General features: G+C 46.5%; 1 protein-coding gene across 1 annotated transcript in view; it reads right to left on the reverse strand.

The window, feature by feature from the left end:
- The window catches only part of MUC1 (mucin 1, cell surface associated), a 35,149-nt gene extending 14,401 nt beyond the window's left edge, over window positions 1–20,748 (reverse strand). The window contains exon 1 of the mRNA XM_073552366.1: window positions 20,615–20,748. Coding sequence (XP_073408467.1) covers window positions 20,615–20,675 — 61 coding nt within the window. The 5' untranslated portion in view covers window positions 20,676–20,748. The remainder of the gene's footprint in view (window positions 1–20,614) is intronic.
- Between the last annotated feature and the right edge of the window lie 2,620 nt (window positions 20,749–23,368).

A 23,368-nucleotide genomic window follows, 5' to 3' on the forward strand; every position in this document is an offset into this window, starting at 1 on the left:
TCCCTGCTGGTCTCCCTATCTCTTCCATCATCTCCTCTACCCAGTCCGGCCCGAACCCTACATTTGGCGTAGTCGGCAGGATAGCCGCCACCAATACTACAACTTCAGTGGCAAGCCTGCGACAGAGGAAAATAAGACTTGAGTTACCTGGTTGTGGATTACAAATTTGGGACTCGGTTCCGGCCTTCAGAGGAACTGGAGAGGTATTGGAACTGAAAATGGCTGTGGTGATTTGCCAGCAAAAGAAACAGACACAGTCGTTTACAACTAAACTGGATGACCCGGGGCTATATCAAATCCACCCCTGGGGGGAGTGGTGTTCATCTGGAGAGAACTGCCCCCTCATGTTGGACCCTGGAAGATGGGTGGAGAACCCACCGCCACACCACCCAAGATTGGGAGTGGCCCGGGTGGAGAGACCTGCTGCGGCTGTTTGGCGCCATTCAGCCACTGGACCCCGGACGGAATGAGACGTTGCAACTGTCGGGGTATCGGATGCCTGGAGACTCTTCGGGAGACCTTCCCAGGGAGCCTCCCCGCGGAACTGTCGGGCCTGGAGGCCGGCCCTGCCGGATGGTGGGGTGAAAATCAATGGCCGGGAAAGGAGCGATGGGAAAACCTGCTGGGGGCCGCGGCGGCTGGGAAGGTGAGCGTGTCCCCGGCCCCACCGGCGGCACCCCAGGCAGACCCCGTCCCCACGCTCCATGTCGCAGATAGATCTCGGGGCCCTGACATCGGCCCTCGGCCTCCCCGCCCGACTCCTTACGCTGTAGTACTTCCCGCTCTGGATGACGACGGGGCCCCCGCCAAGCTGACTGTCGCTCCATCGGTTTCACTCCCGGTCACTGCTGTGATCGGGCCATCAGCTGCAGTGGTTGACTTACCGGCAATCGCGGTCGCTGCTTCATCTGCGGCCCTGCCTGCGGTTGGTTTGCCGGAGCCTGTGGCCGCCTTGAGTCCAGCTGCGGCCTCCCCCGCGGCCACACCAACTTCACCGCTAAAGACGGCTGCGGCCAATTCACCACCGGAGCCTGTGGCCACTTCTGCCCCACCCTCGACCGTGGCCCGCCCACCGGACTCTGCGGCCTATACCGGACCCTCCGCTTGGGTTGCGGAGGTCATCCAGAAAAAGAAGGCCAGGGAACGGGAGATCTGGGGGCTGCTGCATCAAAAAGGAGAGGCTGGCATGGCGGTTCCGCGTTCCATCGGGAGGCTGGTGCACGCAAAACGGGAAAAAGGGTATGGATTCATCCGGGACCTCGCCACTGGTGAAGAGGTATATTTGAACGTGGCGTCTATCCGTCATGGCCGGGCTCTACAGGAGGGAGACTTAGTCTCTTACTATAAGGAGTACTGCCCCCGCGGCTACTACGCCGTTGCGGTGATTGCCTGTCCTGAGGACTACGTGCCCCCGTAAAAGCGACTCACAGAGACACTCCAAAAATCCCGGGACTTCACGGCCGTGGAGTCCCTTGCTGAGTTGGCGGAACACCGGCCTCAGGTGATGACCCGGACTACCAGGAATTTGATGCATCGTTGTGCAATTCATGGGACAGTTCTGCATCCAAGTTAATAGAAATGTTTTTTTTTTTCTCTCTCCTGACACAGCGGGGACGCATACGAGGAGGTGCTCATGGCAAAGGAAAGGGGGAGTATCCCTATCTGGTTAACATTTCGTTTTAGTGTGTTAAAAAAAAAAAGAGAGAGGTAAAAGAAAAAAAAATCTGTTTTGATAAAAACATGTTGCAGCAAATATGGAAAAGTGTGTAGTGAATTTGAAATGTTAAGGTAAAAAAAAAATGTGAAATGTGTGTCCAACAGGTCCCGGGTGTCAGGGTCCTGACAGCACCGACGTACAGCCTCCGCTAAGCAGGGACTCACCCGCACCATAGGGACCCCTGGGGACAAGAACAGCCGGACAATAAAGATGCACGGGACCTGAATGTAGAATATTAGAAAGCCGGCACAGGACCTATGGTCATGTGAACGGTCATGTGACTGCCAGGGGGCGGGGCTTAGCGTCCTGCTTTCAGAGGAGGAAGAAAACTCAGAGTCGGACAAAGCAGAGGTCAGGCACAATACAGGCAAGCGAGGTACAGGAGGGATAAACAGACGGGAGGTCAAACAAAGCCAAAGGTCATACACAAGATATCAGTAAAGTACCAGGGATGTGACAGAACGGACAGTCAGGGCCAAGCAGAGATCAAAAACCAAATGGACATAGAAGGTACCAGGCAGAATCCAAAGCAATATCCAGAGAGCAGACCGAGTCATACACAGGGAATCATGCAACCAGAACACAGCACAAACACACTCAGGGGTCACCACACAATGCCAAGGGCGAAAGTATAACTGACGGGGGATGGGATCTTCCTGAGGATATAAGAAGCCTCCCCAGAACCAATGAGAGGCCATCCTAATAGGTCCCAGGTATGCAGGTGAGAGTCTGCACTGAGATCAGAACATTAACCCCAGAAGTGCCGGTCACCCAGCACTGGTATCATGACACCGGGTACGTGACGTATGATGACCACGACTTAGTCAAGAGGACAGGACTTCAAGACAGTAAGAGTGTAGACAGACCGGGGTACAGGAGTCAGGTCCCTAGTATCATGCCCCCAAGGAGGATAGGACGAGATTGTCAAGGACGACAATGGACAAAGGAAGGGAGAATGTAGGGAGGGGGACCTGACGGAGAGAGATCTGCCTTTAGTGGTAGGCAGAGGGATAGCTCAGTGTAGGAATGGAAGCACTGAGATGAAGAGGAAATGAGTGCCGTGCTGTAGAGTGACCATTAGAGGGCAGTGGGGAGCGAAGAAGAAAGTGGTTGTGTAACTGCTTGGGGTCACTGTCATTGGTCAGAGGTCTCGGTCAGGTGATAGTGGACGCAGCTACCAGGGCAAGTAGTATAAAGGCTGAGGGAAGATTCCAGAAGCTTGAGTCAGCCAGGGGAGCTCACTAGATAGGAGGGTCTGCTGTGAAGTGAAAGGCAGCGGAGGGCCCTCAGAGAGTATCTGACACGAGAGACGGTCATGGGGGGTGGCCCAAAGGACAGCAGTGGCAGACAGAGATGGTCTGGGAGTGACAAGTAACGATGTACTTTGAATGGTGAAGTACTGTGGTGAAAGTGCCTAGGGCAGCCACAGTGGGAAGAGCCGCAAAGGACGCCACGACAGTGAGACAAAGAAAGTGAAGGTATCCGGCTCTGTGAAAAAAAGGAAGGGCGAAAGTCCTGTAGTGAAGTGTGGAAGTTGTCAAAAAGGCGGTGAATAAATATGGACCTGTTGAACTCAATTACTGTCTCAGTCTCCAGTCTGTCAGCGTCAAGAAGTGGGTCACCCCCCATCCCTGCTGGTCTCCCTATCTCTTCCATCATCTCCTCTACCCCAGTCCGGCCCGAACCCTACACCTGCACAAAGCTGGACTGGGCTATAAAACCATACATTAGACGCTGGGTGAGGAGGAGACAACTGTTGGTGCAATAGTAAGAAAATGTAAGAAATACAAAATGACTGTCAGAATTCCAATTCAGATGAAATGATCCGCATCACTGCAAAACTTCTATTTGGCTAATTACTGTATAAATGTCCAATCCACTTTTTGGCTGCCCAAATTAGACTCTTGGATACCCACTCATGGAATAAACAAAACAAATGTCCATGCAGCAAGTAAGAGAGGAGTGGCACTCACCATCCTTAAATTTCACTTTATTTCAGAAATTTTAAAGCATCCAGGCCATGATAGTGGTTAGTGGAACAAAGAGCAGGACAACAATCGTTTCGCACACAAGCGTTTCTACAGGTCCTGAGTACCACTCCTCTCTTACTTGCTGCATGGACAAAATGACTGTCAATCGACGTTGATCTGGGGCACCATGGAAAATCTCACCTCATGGGGTATCCTTGATCATGAGGAAGGTGAGAGATCAGCCTAAAACTACATGGGAAAACTTGTTAATGATCTCAAGGCAGCTGGGACCATAGTCACCAAAAAAAACCATTGGTAACACATTACGCCGTAGAGGTTTAAAATCCTGCAGTGCCAGCAAGGTCCCCCTGTTCAAGAAGGCATATGTGGAGGCCCGTCTGAAGTTTGCCAATGAACACCTGGATGATTCTGTGTGATTGGGAGAAGGTGCTGTGGTCAGATGAGGAAAAAATTGAGCTTTTTGGCATTAATTGAACTCGCAGTGTTTGGAGGAAGAGAAATGCTGCCTATGACCCAAAGAATACAATCCCCACTGTCAAGCATGGAGGTGGAAACATTATGTTTTGGGGATGTTTCTCTGCTAAGGGCACAGAACTATTTCACCGCATCAATGGGAGAATGGATAGAGTCATGTACCGTAAAATCCTGAGTGACAACCTCCTTCCCTCCGCCAGGACATTAAAAACGGGTCGTAGCTTGGCCTTCCAGCAAGACAGTGACCCAAAACATACATCCAAGGCAACAAAGGAGTGGCTCAAAAAGGAGCCCATTAAGGTCATGGAGTTGCCTAGCCAGTCTCCAGACCTTAATCACAAAGAAAACTTATGGAGGGAGTTAAAGCTCCGAGTTGCCAAGAGACAGACTAAAAATCTTAATGATTAGAGATGATCTGCAAAGAGGAGTGGACCAAAATTCCACTTGACATGAGCGCAAACTTCATCATCAACTACAAAAAACGTCTGACTGCTGTGTTTGCCAACATGGGTTTTGCCACCAAGTATTAAGTCTTGCTTGCCAGAGGGATCAAATAATTATTTCTCACTGCAAAATGAAAATAAATTTATATAATGTATACAATGTGATTTACTGGATGTTATGTTTGATATTCTATCTCTCAATGTTAAAATTAACGTACCCTTACAATTATAGACTGTTCATGTCTTTGTCAGTGGGCAAACTTACAAAATCAGCAAGCAATAATTATTTCCTTCACTGTACAGTGGGGAAAAAAGTATTTAGTCAGCCACCAATTGTGCAAATTCTCCCACTTAAAAAGATGAGAGAGGCCTGTAATTGACATCATAGATAGACCACAACTATGAGTCAAAATGAGAAAACAAATCCAGAAAATCACCTTGTTTGATATGGCAAGATTTGTTTTGCAAATTATGGTGGAAAATAAGTGTTTGGTCATTAACAAAAGTTCCTCTCAATATTTTGTTATATATCCTTTTTTGGCAATGACAGAGGTCAAACATTTTCTGTAAGTCTTCACAAGGTTGGCAGGCACACACTGTTGGTGGTATGTTGGCCCATTCCTCCATGCACATCTCCTCTAGCGCAGTGATGTTTTGGGCCTGTTGCTGGGCAACATAGGCTTTCAAATCCCTTCAAAGGTTTTCTATGGGGTTGAGATCTGGAGACTGGCTAGGCCACTCCAGGACCTTCATATTCTTAGGTTATGGGTTGAACTAGATGGACTTAAAGTCTCCCTTCAACCTTAAATACTATGTTACTATGTTACTTATTCTTACGAAGCCACTCCTTCATTGCCCTGATGGTGTGCTTGGGATCATTATCATGCTGAAAGACCCATCCATGTTTCATCTACAATGCCCTTGCTGATGGAAGGAGATATGCACTCAAAATCTCACGATACATTCTTTCAGGAACACTGATCAGTCTTCCTTGTCCCTTTGCAGAGAAACAGCCCCAAAGCATGATGTTGCCACCCACACAATTCACAGTAGGTATGGTGTTCTTTGGATGCAACTCAGCATTCTGTCTCCTCCAAACACGACGAGTTTTGTTTCTACCAAACAGTTCTACTTTGGTTTCATCAGACCATATGACATTCTCCCAGTACTCTTCTGGATAATCGAAATGCTCTCTAGCAAACTTCAGAGGGGCCCGGACATGTACTGGCTTAAGCAGGGGGACACGTCTGGCACTGCAGTATCTGAGTCCCTGGTGGCGTAGTGTGTTACTGATGGTAGCCTTTGTTACGGTGGTTCCAGCTCTATGCGGGTCATTCACTAGGTCTCCCCGTGTGGTTCTGGGATTTTTGCTCACTGTTCTTGTGATCACTTTGACCCCACGGGGTGAGATCTTGCGTCGAGCTCCAGATCAAGGGAAATTATCAGTGGTCTTGTATGTCTTCCATTTTCTTATTATTTCTCCCACAGTTGATTTCATCACACCAATTGCCTATTGCAGATTCAAATTTCCTAGCATGGTACAGGGCTACAATTTTGTTTCTAGTGTCCTTTGACAGTTCTTTAGTCTTCTTCACCACAGTGGCGTTTGGAGTGTGACTGTTTGAGGTTGTGGACAGGTGTCTTTTATACTGATAACAAGTTCAAACAGGTGCCATTACTACAGGTAATGAGTGGAGGGCAGAGGAGCCTCTTAAAAATGAAGTTACAGGTCTGTGACAGCCAGAAATCTTGCATGTTTTTAGGTGATCAAATACTTATTTTCCACCATAATTTGAAAAATAAATCTTGCCGAATCAGACAAGTTGATTTTATGGATTTGTTTTCTCATTTTGACTCTCATAGTTGTGGTCTACCTATGATGTCAATTACAGGCCTCTCTCATCTTTTTAAGTGGAAGAACTTGCACAATTGGTGGCTGACTAAATACTTTTTTTCCCCACTGTATATAACATTTGAATTGCATTACTGCACTAGAAAATAAGAAGAAACGAGAATACTTAGCTCATAAATTGGCCAATTCATGTGTACCCGGCAGCCGCGATAATGCAATTCTCTTTGCTGGGACCTAACCCAATGTGATTCCTCTCCTGGGCTGATGGCCTACATTTATTTGGGTAGATAGGATCCTGCTGTGATTAAACCACCAAGTACACACTTGTTTTGTGTTTTGAAGTGACGGTTACTGTTTTGTTATAAGGAGAGAGAATAGCCCTGACCATGGACAATTGATGAAACCGTGAAGAAAGAAGAGACTTAATCGTGGAGAGATAACAAGACTGGGAAGAGAGAACAGACCTGCCCATGGAGAGGGGATGGGACTGTGGAGGAAAAACAGATCTGACCATATAGCAAGGATAAGACTAGAGAGAGAACAGACCTGACTGTGGAGAGGGGATGGGACTGTGGAGGAAAAACAGATCTGACCATATAGCAAGGATAAGACTAGAGAGAGAACAGACCTGACTGTGGAGAGAGGGTGAGACTGTAACTGTAGAGAGAATGGCCCTAACTGTGTAGAGAGAATGAACCTGACCATGGAGTGAGAATGAGACTAAAAGAGAGAATACATGTGACAGTGGACAAAGGACAAGACTATGGAGAGAAAAGAAACCTAACCATGGAGAGAAGACAAGACAGTGGAGAGAAAACAGACCTGACCATGGACAGAGGACAAGACTGTGGAGAGAAAAGAAACCTGACCATGAGAATGATACTGTAGTGGGAGAAGAGAAAGACTATGGAGGGAGATCAGACTGAGGAGAGTGATAAGGCCTAACCTTGGAGAGAAGATAAGACTGGAAAGCGCCTTATCATGGAGAAAAGGCAAGACTGGAGAGAGGAAAGATCTGACTGTATAGAGAGGACCCAGCTCCCTCAAACATGTCTTCTGCCTTTTAGAGGAAATGAAGAAGCACCGCAACACATAGTGCGATACTATAAGAATGTGCAATTCAGACAGTGTGTGAGACTCTCGCCTTTGGTTATTACGATAAGGTACAATAACTTGTAGTAACATGTAAGTCACATGTCTGTCTCTTTGACAGCAGCTGATGCCTCTAGGACTGTCTTAGATAGCTAGAAATATGCTGACCAGAGCGAGACATCCAAATTAAAAACAGCATAAAACTGGAAAAAACCCTGGCACTTCAGTAAGTAAAAAACATATATAGTCTAAACAAGATGCATTTCAAGGATGTCACCTTATTCTTCAGATGAAAAGAAAAAAAGTATATGGATCACAGTGATTGAGAAGATTTAAATGGAACAAATGGGCGCTGAAAACACGTAGTAGATGTGGGAGAATAAAATCTACATATCGTTTAATATAGGATAGGGTGAACGCCTCGAAACATGCTATGGATAAAACATTTTTATCAATTACAGAAGTCCTCATGGCTGGTTTTCTTTTCAGGGTCCAAGGTCACCACGTGCACCCCCAAACATGCTAGAGCTATTGAAACCACGTATAGATTCATTATGAATATGGCTGATCTATAGAATCTACAACACAAATAAGTCCCAAGATTCTCTGATTTTCTTAGATTGCGCTAGGACAATGCCTAAGATGACCATTTCCTCCAGCTTGGGCTGTACACAAGTACAGAGCAGAATGAGGCCCCCACTCGTGTATACCCCTCATTCTTAACAGTATTAGGGGAAAGGCGATACCCATGGCCTCGTCTCCTCTGTTTCCGGTAGAGCCAGGAGATTGGACAAAACTAAATTCACAAGAGTACAGAACGCCCTCATCTACAACTTGTGAGGGCTCCACTTAGAACATCAAGAACTCAGAATATGCCTTTATGACCATCAGACCCTACACCCTGACAATTAACCTCATCTGCTCAGCCATTTCATGTAGCAATCAGCATGGATTCTGTAACCATGCTATAGAAAATGCACACATGGTTTTAGCACAATCAGGGAAAAAAATGTAGCAAAATTAGGCAGAGTTCTACTAATTTCTGGAGATTCCCTCTGGAAAAGTGGAGAATTAACCTCATTGATTGACACCCCCTAATCCACACACACCCTATCCCTCATTGGTAACCACATACAGAGTAAAGATGAAGAACCTTTGATAATAAGGACAGAATTTATAGAGTTGAAAGCTGCGGGTTGGAAAATCATCAGAATCCGCCCTGAGGGATAAATACTTACACTGAAAATAAAAGTCAACAAAAGGGAAGAGAACGAAAGTCACGAAGAGGAGGAAATTAAGAGAGGAACGTGTAATAAACAAAACTAGCAACAGGCGTTGTGCGTCATCAGGTGCTCAGCAGCTCGAAACCCTTCACAGAAAGGAATTCTCAACCCAATAAAGGCCCAGGAAATGGCTGTCACCCAGCTTTACCAGGACTGGACCAAACTTAGAAGTGGCCCAAAAGATATTTACTGGGGCTGGTCAGCAACAGACAAGGACCAAGATCCCAGTGCTGCCCCTGCAATATAATCCTAAAGAAAAGGGGCAAGTCTCCTGAAATTACTTGGTTCGGCCAATATGTGTTTGGGGGTCTCCTGGCTGTCCCCCAATGGCAGGTATTCAGGGTGTGAGGAATGTTCTATGCTTTGTTCTCAAGGAGATATGTCCCTGTTTGATGAGTCTAGAAGGGACAGAGAGATTTGGAGAGGAGAGAATGGTCTGGGGGATGACAGTGATCTAGTAAGGACATTGTTTTATATAGGAGAAAAAATCTGCAGGGGGGCATGTAGTCTGGAGGGGATAGGACAGGGGCAGAAGAATCTAGAGGAAGAGAGCAGAAGAGTTAGGAGGTGAAGAAAAAAGTCAGTAGATAGACAGAATAGTAGAGGAAAGACAAGATTTTGAAGAGAAACAGGAGTCTGGAATGGACAGCGGTGTCAGGAGGATACAAAAAGGTATGGAGATAAGCAGAGGTGTTTGTAAGAGACAGAGAAGTTGGAAAGGGGCAAACAAATCTAACTGGCAGTTTGGATGAAGCAGAGGGGTCTGAAGAGGACAGAAAAGCCAGGAAGGAGTAAAGGAGTTTGAAGGGGATAAAGGTATCTGGAAGAGGACAAAGGTTTCTTAGAAGAACAGAGGATTCTAGAGTTGAAAGGGGTCTGAAGAGAACAAAAGATGATGGTGGATTGCAGTGCTGCTAGTTCACTTGGTTGAGCGTGCATGTTTCTCAGTGATATAAGCTGCTGTTTCCCAGGTACACACCCTGTCCATCACTGCTATCTCGATCACTTCCTCTAACAAAAAGGGCAAATCATGAAAGGAGATCAGGAGCTTTGTACCATTATGATATATTGTAATCATCATGGACCCTATAAGACAAGTGAATTATAGATTCTAGTGTTCCTATCGTATACTAGCATAAAAAAAAGCAGCTAGATCCCAGACAGAACTTACATCAGTATCTTCTTATGTCATGAGATCACTACATTAGTATTAGAAACATTCTCCATTATTGGATTGTGGGTGGAGATTTTAACACTATTTTCTCTGACTCATTGGACAGGTTGACCATTAACAATCAATTGTCGAGCCCGTCTCAACGTAAATTGACAGCTGCCTTTCGAAGACTGATCCGCAGGTTTGCCTTATTTGATCTATGGCGAGTTAAACATCCCTCAGAAAAAACCTTTACCTTCTACTCCCCCCCTCATGGCACACACACCAGGATCGATTTTTTCTTTGGCAACATTCAGACCCTTAGATTGACGAGCAATGTGGATATTGGTGCAATAACGTGGTCAGACCACGCGCCAATGACTCTCACCCTAGACCAGACAATCCCACGTACAAGAGTCTGCCACTGGAGGCTCAATGAGTCCCTCCTCAAGAGGGCTCCCTAAAGAGACAAACTGGAAGCCGGATTGATGGAATACTTCGAGAACAATGAGGGGTCAGTGCCTAATTTTTCTACTGTCTGGGAAGCCCATAAGGCCGTCTTTAGAGGGCAATGCATAGCATTAAGCTCTCGTATAAAAAAAGATAGATTATATCAGAGAGATCAGCTCCTCAAAAGTCTCAGAGACTTAGAGAATAGGATGACCCTTAACCCAACAATACGTACCCTTAGAGGTATAGTAAAGACTCGTGCCCAACTGAGGGACTTAGCGGTCAATACAACAGAAAAATTACTACTTTATAGCAAGCATAAATATTATGACAAAGGAAATAAACCTCACTCCCTTTTAGCCCGCCAACTTAGAGAGGATAGGGGGAACTCATCCGTTTATGCCTTGAGAGATTCGGGAGGGAATATGTTCTATGATCCCACTAAAGTCGCAAACATCTTTCAGGATTATTTGTCAAGATTGTATTCTTTACCTAGCACTCTTCCTACAGACCCAGGAAAACAGAGGGACCTAATCCACTCCTTTCTTGAGCAGTGTAAGCTGCCTACTCTTACTAAGAACACTGTAAATACACTGAATAAAGAAATCACGGGTGAAGAGGTAGGAGAGGTGCTTAAATTACTTCCTAATGGAAAATCACCGGGTCCAGACGGCCTGACATACTTCTACTACAAGGCGTTTGCGGTTCGACTCACCCCCTATTTAGTTAAATTATTTAATAGCTTCCTCACGGGCTCCCCTATACCCGCAAGTATGCTACATTCTTACATTACACTTATACCCAAACCGGGGAAGGATGCTATGGAATGTGCCAATTATAGGCCCATAGCACTCCTTAATGCTGATATGAAAATCTTTACTAAACTACTGGCTCTACGTCTTTCAGCGCTACTCCCTCACCTAATACACAAAGACCAGGTGGGTTTTGTCCCATGTAGACAGGGAGGAGACAATACCAGGAAGATCATTGACTTAGTAGAGGTTGTTAATAAGACAGAGAGTGAAGCACTCCTTCTTAGTTTGGATGCGGAGAAGGCATTTGACCGACTGGGGTGGCCATTCATGTTCGAAACGTTACATCATTTTGGAATTTCGGGTGCATTTATTACTGCCCTGAAAAGTCTATATTCATGCCCCTCAGCTTCGGTCAGGCTTCCTTATGCCACATCTCAACCCTTTCAAATACACAACGGCACCCGTCAGGGATGCCCTTTGTCCCCCCTTCTTTTTGTCTTGTGTATTGAACCATTGGCTGCTGCTATTCGCAATGACCCTAATATACGTGGAGTAATGGTACGAGATAAGGAGTTTAAGCTATCTCTATATGCGGATGATGTCCTATTGATTTTGTCCCAACCACATATCACCCTCCCGAATTTGCATTCCTTATTGCTACAATTTGGAAGGCTGTCGGGGTATAAGGTCAACCAGAACAAAACGGAAGCTCTGCCTCTTAATATTCCACAGGTGCGGGTTTCCTCATTACAGGAAAACTACAACTATAAATGGAAAAATATATCCTTGACATACCTGGGGATACAATTAACATCTAAGTATAAGCTATTATACCAGCAGAACTATCCTAGTTTATTTACTGAGATAAAAAAGCTCCTGCTCAATTGGAACAGGCTCCCGTTGTCTCTGTTTGGCAGAATCTCTGCAGTCAAAATGTCTGTTCTGCCAAAGCTACTTTACCTATTTGAGACCCTTCCGGTGTGTGTGCCATACAAAGAGTTGCGCAACATTCAGTCTAGTATACTTCAATTTGTTTGGGCCCACAAGAGACATAGAATCAAGAAAACCACTTTATTTGACAGTAAACTGAGAGGAGGCTTGGGGGTCCCAGATATTACTAGGTACTACTGGGCAGTACACTTACGTCACATCCCTGCATGGTCTAATCGCTGTGCCTTCTCTACATGGATGGAAATAGAGAAGTTATGGCTTGCCCCAATACACCCCAACTCCTACCTCTGGGGCACCTCATCTAACAAGCTTGATCCACATACCCTGGGCCCTATAGCCTTCACTAAGAGGATATGGGACTGTTGTGTCAAAAAGTTTCCACTTAAATCCGAACGTTCTCCCTTGACTTCTTTTCTTTTTAATCCCAGAATGCCAGACGGTATGCAGGGTATAGCGACTAAAACATGGTTTGACAGGAAACTCTTTTGCTTTGCTGACATAGTAGACGCAAGTTCCAGAGTCCTTCTCCCCTACGCCAACATATCTGCTAAATTCAATCTCCCTGGCAATTTCCAGTATCGGTATTTACAAGTAAGACACCTAATGCATTCCCTTTTTGCCTCCTTAGAAGTCTCTATCCCTACACTATTTGAAAGATTATGCAGAGCTGGGGTTTCTACTAAAGGCCTCATCTCAGATATATATCGTATTTTAGTTGCCCCATGCCCAGAAGACAAGCCAAATCACACCTATATGAGGAAATGGGAAGATTTCCTTGGTGAGACCATTCCCTTGTGTACGTGGAAACGGATCTGGGATACTGCCTCAAAGACATCTTCGTGCTATGTTTATAAGGAAAATCAGTATAAATTAATTATGTATTGGTATCACACCCCATCACTACTACATAAACTAAACCCAACTATACCTGACAATTGTTGGAGGTGTGGAGCTACAGGAGGAGACATACCGCACATATTCTGGGTATGCCCCAATATCCAGGGTTTCTGGAGGCTGGTGCAATCTCTTATTTATAAAGTAACTAACCTTCGGGTTCCCCTGGATCCTAAATTCTACATATTAAATATACCACTTGTTCAGCTGGGGAAGAGAGTGAAGCGGTTACTGTTGCATATGACCACAGCCGCCAGGTGTCTAATTGCCTGTAACTGGAGGTTATCCCACCCACCCTCACTTGCCGATCTCCATTCTCGGATCGAAGATGTGAGAAGGATGGAGTATCTATCTGCCTTGTCAAATGACACGGTAGATCTTTTTGAAAGTGTTTGGTCACTATGGGACACTTATTGGGCCAATAAAGAATAACAGTGAAGTTTGGCATTGATGGAAGCCTGAAATATTCACCTTCCCCGCTCCTTCCCCCCCCTCCTTATATTTCCCTGTCTAGTATTGTATTGTTCGTCTTGTCATATTCCCTGTTTTCATTGTATTAGGGGATATTAAGATATGTATACTGATTTCTGGTTTACAGTTATTGCTAACAAGCTTGTGAGACATATCTATACATTCATGTACTTTTTCTGTATCTGTTTAAAAATGTTAATAAAATACACAGTTAAAAAAAAAAAAGAAACATTCTCCATTATACTTTGTTATTGGGCTACATGTGGACCCCATGGCGGTGCCCTATTATATCAATCCTACAATCATCAACCCAATTCATCCATATACTTAAATACATATCCATCAGAGTTAACCCTTCTATCCAGCTGTGCTCTGCCTCCACATTCCATTCCTGCCTCTAATATCTGTAGGGTGCAGTGTTTGTATAAATAATGGCAGTACATGATCCATAAGAAGAATATCCTCTTTAATCAGCTCAAGCAAACATACCATGCCTTATCATGGTACAAAAAAGGTCACAAACCTACGCGTTTCGATGGAGTGTCTTAATCGTGGTCATAAGGCACTCAATCGGAACACTTAAGCCCCCGTCACACACAGCGACATCACTAGCGAGATCACTGCTTGTGACGCAACAGCGATCTCACCAGCGATATCGCTGTGTGTGACAGGTATCAGCGACTGGCCCCCCTGCCGGGTATCGCTGATTGTGCTCAAAAGCCCTGAACTTTTTTTTGATCGTTGGTCTCCCGCAGGCTAGCACGCATCGCTGCGTGTGGCAGGCAGGAGTGGAACGATCAGTGAGCTCCCAGCTCGTATCCAAGTTAAACAGCGGGTTTCTAAGCACAGAGCGGCGCTTAGAGACCCGCAGTGTACCTTAGGTACCAGCACGCTGGTGTAGGGAGCTGGTAACCAAGGTAAACAGTGGGTTTCTAACCCGCTGTTTACCTTGGTTACCAGCTCCCTGCACCAGCGCGCTGGTATCTAAGGTACACAGCGACGCGTGCGCTCGTCGTCGCTGGTGAAGCTGCCTGTTTGGCAGCTCACCAGCGATCATGTAGCGACACACCAGCGATCCTGACAAGTTCATATCCTTGTCGGGATCTCTGGTGAGTCGCTATGTGTGACGGGGCCCTTAGGTCTGTGACTGCCTTTTTTGTATTGTCTAACAGTCAACTGGTTCTTAAAGGGAGCTTTGAATATGGCTTAATTAAAAGTTTCCTTGCTGAATTTCTCCTTACTTTCTGATGTTCATGCTGCAGCTGCTCTGAGCTAATTCTTGCGAAGAACTCCATGCTCTACACCCTGTCAGGTGAGCTGACTAACCTTGGTGTTTTTTCGTTATGCCTTATATGCTCATGTATGTACAGAAGTCAAGGGGACATATCATTTATCCCAGGAATGGATAGATAGGTCTGAAGAGATACAGATCTAGAAAAGTGTCTGGAGGGTGGCAGATAAATTAGAAAGTGACTGGAGACATTAAGTGACAATGATGTCTGAAGGTGAACTGAGAAGTCTGGAAGATACTGTAAGAGAAGAGTTGGTGTATGTGCACACATTAAGAATTTTTTCAGCAGAAAAATTTGCATAAAAATGATGTAGTTTACAGTACCAGCAAAATAAATATGATTTCTAAAATCTCGTGCACATGATGATTATTTTTTCTTGCAGTTTTGAAGCAGTTTCAAATCTAAATCACCTATTGAAATGAGAAAAGAACAGGAGAAAACTGGAGTCCAAAACTATTTAAATGAAGTTAGACTTTTGGGTCGCCCTCACAGGGCCGTGGGGTACTCGGTGCCGGGCCGGTGTCAGGGGGATGTGTCACAGCAGCAGTGACCCGGTCCGTGGCCCTGGGTGGCCAAGTAATCAGGGGTGTTGAATGGTGGTTTGTAGTTAATGGAATAGTTTGTGACGCCACCTGTGGTGTTCGGCAAGTGGGATGTTGGGCCGACGCTGCATGCAGATCCTCTGGGGCTGGTGGTGTGTTGCAGCCAAGATGGTGAAGCTCCCCACAGGTGGAGGTGTAGCCCCAGGGCAGTGTAGATGTAGGGGCAGAGGAGAGGTGCAGGCGGTGTAGAAGCTGATACCCAGATGTAGTGGTACAGGGTGTGTTGGCGCAGGAATAATTGGAGGACACCAGGGCATGTAGTTCCAAATCTTTACTCACAGTCTGTAGTACACACAGATGCCTGCCTCCGTGCTGTGTCCTCCGGGTCAGGGACCCAGTCAACCTCCAGATCAGATGGAATGCTCCCTTCCAACACTCCGCCAACACGTGCCTTTCTGAACGTCTCCTCTTATAGCGCCTTGAAGTGTGAAGTACTCCTAGTACTGAGTTACACTGGAGTGCCTCCTGACAGATGTTCCCAAGAACTCTACTTGTACGGCAGACAGCTGTAGCCTGCTTCGGGGACTCTCTACTCCTGAGTCCCGGCTCACTATTCACGTTGCTGTTGTGTCCCCAAGTCTTAGATGGGAGTAGTGCATTTACAGCCCACTACTCCACCGGTGTCTGCTGCAGGACCTTCAGTATCCATACAACTTCGGGGACGAGCCCCGGCCTTGCGCTTAGAACTTCTAGGCAGGGTTCTTCTCTAACCCACGTCCTCTCGGTTCCCTTTTACTCCTTCGTTTCGTACTAATCCCTCTCTCTCATAGAAGATCAGGTTTCAGTCCAATGTCTTTCTCCTTTCCTTTTTTGTGCCAGATGGCTCAGATCACTGAGGCAGCTGCAGCACTCCTTCCTCCATCCCTCTTCCAGGGATCCTCACTCCTCTCTGAGTGACTCTCACTCCTCTCCCTGACTGACTGACTCTGCCTGCTCTTTATGTATTCTAAACTCCACCCGCCTCCCAGCACGTTTCGTGTTCCAAGCAGGGAGCCACCAAAGGTGCTCTGCTACACTCCAAGCAGGGAGCCGCAATGTGGCTTTGCTGAACTACCATGTTGTGTGGGATGCAGGTGTTGGAGTGTGGTTAGGAGCCTCCAACTCACCTAGATGGAGGGGTACCACACCTCAGGAGGAGGTGCAGTACCTCTGTGGCAACTGAATCCTCAGGGGCGCCACACTTTTATTGTAGCAAAAAGACACATATGAGAAAACAGGACAAATTTAATATATCAATGGATAAGGCATCATGTGAATAAATAACCCAGAACTGATAGCAGAAACAGACCAACAACTAGGTAATTTTCATAACATCCAAATGGACAGCCTATTGAGGGATAAGTAAGTCAAAATTACATTAACATATTAGGGCTAAAAATGGATTATTTACTGTCAAAACAGTCCCTCACTTAATTGTTGATGTATAGGTTATTGTACTTTGCCCAGCAGTATCAAATCAATGGCACAGTGCCACAGCGGAGAAAATAGCTACCACAGACATGAAAAAAATCCACAATAGTGTGTGTACAAAGTTGCCTCAATAGATTTAATCACGCCTGAAGGAGCCACAAACATCACCGTGAAGAAATCAAATCATTTAAGCCATACAACAAAGATGGACAAAAAATAAAAAATAATGGCGTTCAGAGGAGGGAATGTGCAAAGGTCAACATATACTAAGTATACACATAATATAAAATTCAATTAAAAGAAAGCCCAGATGAACAGCACCAAGGCTCTAATCCACCAGCAACAAGTCGAGGATCAATCACAGGCACACAGTGTGTAAAACACTGTTGGGAATAACGGTGCTCAGCATCAGAAAAAACATGCTAAATTTGTAAAAGAAGGAAAAAGATGCGTCACTCACCCAGATTTGCAGTGCAGTGTTTCTTTATTCAACCATTAAAGTTCACACAATAAAGGACGGGCAGATAACATGAGGCATGCGGGGAAAAAAGACGGACGACTGGCGTTTCGCGTACACAGATGCTTCAACAGGTCCAGGTGTTTTTCGCGGTTTGAATACCGCTTCCTCGGGGGGCGTGGCTTGAATAGTGAAAATGCCTAGTCAAATATACGGCTGAGGACAGTAACCTGACTGAAACCAGCCAATTCAATGACAAGAGTATGGGCATGCGCATTGCAGCGGGGGAAAGCTACATCCCCTGAACCATCACAGGGTGCGCCTGCGTCACCTGATGACGGCCGGCGCCCTGCCGTCACCCGGGCAATGCCAGAAAGTGCTCCGTGCGTCAGAGCATCACCCGGAAGACGGCCAGCATCAGGCCGCCGACCAGGCAGCGCCCAGAGCACTCCAGTTTTCTCCTGTTATTTTCTCATGCTGAGTCATCTCAATTGAAAATATTGTTGAGGCATATTAATGTATTTACAGGTGATGGATTGAAAATGTCTTTTTGGAGTATCTTTTTCATACCTATTGAAATGAGCAGGGAAAAAATGCAACAAAAACAATTTTATTCAGCTTTTTATTGCCAAGTGATACACAAGAGATACACTTTTGGTACAGAAATTTCTGCTGGAAATACTTAATGTGTGCACATACCCTTGGGTGAACAGAGTAGTTTTGAGTCGGTGTACTAAGGTCTGGAAGTAACAGAGGGGTTGGAAGAGAACAGTTGAGTCGGGAGGAGGCCGGAGTGATCGGGTAAGGTCAGAGGTTTGTAGAAGGGAGTCTTGAGGGGATAGAGAAGTGAAGGGAAAATAGAGGCATCTGTAGGAGTGTTTGAAAGGGGCAGATAAGTCTAGAGGAGAAAAGCAGAGGACTCTAAAAGAGGGTAAAAGAGTCTGGAGGTGAACGGCAAAGTCTAGGGGAATCAGAATTTTGAGGGGACAAAGGTCTTGAAAGGGAAACAGAAGTCTGGAGGAGACAAAAGGGGCTGAAGATAAGTGGAAGGGATAGAGAGGACGGAGGGTTTTGGAAGGGACAGAATAGTGTATTCGGGGACAGTTTAGTCTGGAAGGAATAGAGAAGTTTGGGAGATGCAAAGGAATATAAAGGGGACAAAGGCATCTGTAGGACAGAGGAGTTTGGAGGGGACAGGGGTCTGAAGCGGATAGGAGAGTTGGAGAGAACAGTGGTTTATTTTCCTTTTAAAATAATTATTAGCCTTTCTTTGGTCTTCAACACAAAACAGTATCTTATGTGTTGGCAGCTCTGTACCAGATGCACACCCTGTCCACACGGCCATTACCAAGTGTTAGCTGTCTCTATACTTCCTCTTACAAAAAGGGAAAATAAGAAGTGATCATTAGATTTGGGCCACTGTAACATATTTTTATCACCATTCCTATTATATGACATGAAAAGAATGCAGCTGGATCTTGGACAGACCACTGGTAGGCCCCATGGCGTTGCCCTTTATATCAACCATGCAATCATCACCTCAATTTACCCATATACTCAGGTATCCATCAGAGTTAACCTCTGTATCCACAGCCTCTACATTGCATTCCTGCCTCTGAAAACTGCTGTGTCCGATATTGAGATCAATGTTGGCAGTTCACAATCCATGAAGATTTCACACAAGCAAAATCATTTCAGTGTTGAGGGCACAGGTAGACCCCATTGAGGTGCCATTTTTTCAGCCATATAATCATCGCACCCATCCTTCCATAAACTCCATACATATTTAGATGGGTTCATCCCTCCAGCCAGCTTTGTGGCACCCCCACATGCTATGTCTGTTTCTAATATTCCCTTGCCACTCCAGAAGAACATCTCTCTACATCGTGAGCAGCTGTACCATGGTTTCTCATGTTTTGTGTGCTCATGCATGTACAGAGCTCAAGGAAACATATCTAATACCACAGAGCTTTTTTTCTGGTACATCATCATGTTCATAAAGACAAAGGGGGCTGGAGAGGACAGAGAGCTCTGGACAGGTAGAAAGAATTGTGAAGAGAAGCCTGGAGGTGACAATGTCTGGAAGACTTAGGATAGTACAAAGGGGTCTGGAAAGGACTCTATAGACAGGCATGTAGAGTAGTCTGGAGGCAAATGGTGGTGTTTGCAGGGGAGCCTGGAGGAATGCAGGGGATTCCGGAGTGAGTCCGTAAGGAACAGTGAAGTCTGGAGGGGAGAAAAGTGTCTGTAGGGGGATAGAGGAGTTTGGATGGAGACAGAAGAGTCTAGAGGGTACAATGATATCTTGCAGGGTCCAAGGAGGTTTGACATGACATGAAGCTCTTTAGGGGAAATAGGAGTCTGGATAGGAAATAGGAGTATGAAGAAGGAAATAGAGAAGTCTGAAGGTTTAAGGACACCAGCCATTCTGAGCTGTGTCCACGCCCTGTCCATCCTGTTACTGTGTTTTCTGGATTATTTATCTCCATACTTTCCATGGGAAAAGGCAATTACTGGACAACATATCATTAGCTTAGTGTCATTGTGATAATTCCTGGTCACCACTGATCTTACAAAACATGATAGAACATTTTGAGTCTGTTGAATTAATGAGAATTGAGAGTTCACATCATATTCCGGGTTCACATGTTATAATAGTGTAAACATGGTTTTCTAGATAAGGAAGAACTGATCTTCTAAAATCCCATAATCTTATGTGATCATTATATCAGTGGGATAATCTCAGTGTTGGGGTTACATGTGCACCCCATCGCTGTGCCCTTTATATCAACCATCTATTCATCACATCCATCCATCTACTCCATACATATTCAGCAGGGTTCAGCCCTTCACTATTGCAAACCACAGCACACCATTTCTGCCTCTGATATTTGCAGGGTCGGGGTTTGGATCAGTAATGGTAGTAGTAATACAATCAAGAAGAAGGTGTTCTCTCTATGACTCCAGCAGCAGTACCATGCCTCGTCATATGTTTGCTTATACATGGAGACATGATATCTTGCTCAAGACTGCGTACGCACCTCTGCTACATCATTATGTCCAGATATATACCATCAATGACTAATAATGGCTCAGTTTGCTGTCTGGGGCTCTCATGGAGGTCGATGTGATCCATTGCAGAGCTCAGTATGTTACCTGCTATTCAGTCACTGTAGAGTTAACACTGAGCACTCAGCTCTGCTACATCTGTAGTTTCTCCGTCATACACATCCATATGTCACACCAGTTTCCCCTATTTCTTACATAATCCAGGTTTTTCCCTGCATCTGCCTGACATTGATACATTACATATAGAGCTTAACTTACGGAGAAGATGAGAAGAGGAGAGGATGATGAGGAGAGTAGTAGCAATCATATTGGGAGCCATCCTGAGGTTCTGTGTAATTCAGTTGGAGCTAACAGTCTGAGCCGCTGCTGCCTGTGGCTTTAGGATGTCATGCTGGAGCCACCTGTAGGCAGGTGCATGTCCCCCACCCCACCCCAGGCCAGGAATGATAGGCTGCGTCCTGTGTCACTCATTGCAACTGTGAGGTCACAAAGCAAATTTGTCCAGATCTATTCTTAGCTCAATACCTGTCACCAATTCACTCCTTCCAAACCATGTGGCCACCACACCTGCTGACTGAGCCCCAGGAAGAGTGACCAGGGCCCAAAACTGAAAAAAAGCACTCCTGAATCTGGGCAAATCCAGAAGCTGCAAATGTTTACTCTCTAACTGTTTGCTAACTCCGAGCTTCCTCCAGTCACTCACTTGCGAGGGGAAGAGCCCGTGTTGCGAGCCCCTCGAGGGGCCTGACCTGTGCTGCGCACCCACAGGGGGCAGAGCCCATGTTGCCCACCCCTCAAGGGGCCAAGTCTGTGCTGCGCACCCACAGGGGGCAGAGCCCATGTTGCCCACCCCTCGAGGGGCCTGGCCTGTGCTGCGCACCCACAGGGGGCAGAGCCCATGTTGCCCACCCCTCGAGGGGCCTGGCCTGTGCTGCGCACCCACAGGGGGCAGAGCCCATGTTGCCCACCCCTCAAGGGGCCAAGTCTGTGTTGTGCACCCACAGGGGGGGCAGAGCCCATGTTGCCCACCCCTCAAGGGGCCAAGTCTGTGTTGTGCACCCACAGGGGGCAGAGCCCATGTTGCCCACCCCTCAAGGGGCCAAGTCTGTGTTGTGCACCCACAGGGGGCAGAGCCCATGTTGCCCACCCCTCAAGGGGCCAAGTCTGTGTTGTGCACCCACAGGGGGGGCAGAGCCCATGTTGCCCACCCCTCGAGGGGCCTGGCCTGTGCTGCGCACCCACAGGGGGCAGAGCCCATGTTGCCCACCCCTCAAGGGGCCAAGTCTGTGTTGTGCACCCACAGGGGGGGCAGAGCCCATGTTGTGCACCCCTCGAGGAGCCAGTTCTACGCTTCGCAACCACAGGGGGGCAAAGCCCGTATCGCTCACCCCTCAAGGGGTCAATTCTGTGTTGCGCACCCACAGGGCAGCAGAGCCCGTGGCACGCACCCCTCAAGGGGCCAATTCTGTGTTGCGCACCCACAGGGCAGCAGAGCCCGTGGCGCGCACCCCTCAAGGGGCTTGGCCTGTGCTGCGGGGGGGCAGAGCCCGTGTTGCTCACTCCTCAAGGGGCCAAGTATGTGTTGCGCACCCAAAGGGGGGCCGAGACCGTGTGATGCAACCCCTCGAGCTACCAGTTCTATGCTGCACACCCACAGGGGGCAGAGCCTGTGTCACTCTCCCATCGGTGGTCTGAGCCCATGTCGTGCACCCACCGGGTGTCTAAGTCCTTATAACATATGATATGATGATGGTGGGGGGCGTTCTGGGCTGATGATGGGGTCTCATACACAATGCCCCTGCCCAAGCGACACATTGTCCTGAAGAAGAATTCTCTCTTGCAGAACAGAGTGTTTTAGGAGAAGAGCGTAGCTCCCAGTCACATAATACAGGCTGCCAGTCACAATGCTGGGAGATATGGTCCGCTAATCTTATATTTTACACCAAACATGGTACCAAGGTGGTATTTCCTGATGAAGGGGGCATGAGACCCCTGAAACGCGTTGAATAAAACCACTGCAATCGTACAGCATTCTCCTGGAATTTGTCTCAGCGGCAGTGCGGAATATAACTACGAATTCCCTTTGGATATATCATATCTTGCAAAGATAGCAGACAAACTGTAGGAGCTGATATAAGAGGTAAATAATAACCATTCATCAATTTACAATTATCAATTTAACCTACAAGAAGTATCAACATTTCAGTCTCTTGACCAACCAAAGAAAGAAATACATAAATTCAACATATAGATGACATTCTATGCCTCCTGGCTTACTGAAAAAAGACGTTTGGATAATTAAGATACAATACTGTCATCACAGAGGGTTAATTCAAATCACAAAAAAGATGCTGTGTGACCCGTCCATCATGTGTGGGGACCTCCGAGAATTCTTAAGGTCAGGATACATTTGAGATGTAGGAAGAGCTCAGGGCTGATGTATGGGTTAGGAGTTGGATGCTGTTGGTGGATGTAGCATGGGTTTGGGGTTGGTGAACGTGGTGTGAGTTTGGTGGAAGTGGGATGGGTTTGGTGGATGTAGGATGGGTTAGAAGTTAGTGGATGTGTGATGGGTTTGGTGGATGTGAGATTGGTTTGCTTTATATAGTATGGGTTAGGAGTTGGTGGATGTCAGATGGGTTTGGTGAAAGTTGGATGCGCTTGGTGGATGTGGGATGGGTTTAGCGTTTGATGATGTGGAATGGATTTGGTGGGGTGGGTTTGCGGTTGGTAGAAGTGGGATAGGCTTGGGGTTGGTGGATGTGGGATGGGTTTGAAGGATGTGGGATGGGTTTGAGGTTGGTGGATGGGGGATGGGTTTAGCGTTTGTGGATGTGGGGTGGGTTTGGGGTTGATTGATGTTGCATGGTTTTAGTGTTGATATATATGGAAAGGGTTTAGCGTTGGTGGATATTGGTTGGATTTGGTGGATGTGGGATGGGTTTGGGTTTGTGGATGTGAGAAGGATTTGAGGTTGGTGGATGTGGGATAGGTTTGGCGTTGGTGGATGTG

The sequence above is a fragment of the Dendrobates tinctorius genome, unplaced genomic scaffold (assembly GCF_039654945.1).
Source record: "Dendrobates tinctorius isolate UK_male_01 unplaced genomic scaffold, ASM3965494v1 ptg000189l, whole genome shotgun sequence".
Taxonomy (NCBI): domain Eukaryota; kingdom Metazoa; phylum Chordata; class Amphibia; order Anura; family Dendrobatidae; genus Dendrobates; species Dendrobates tinctorius.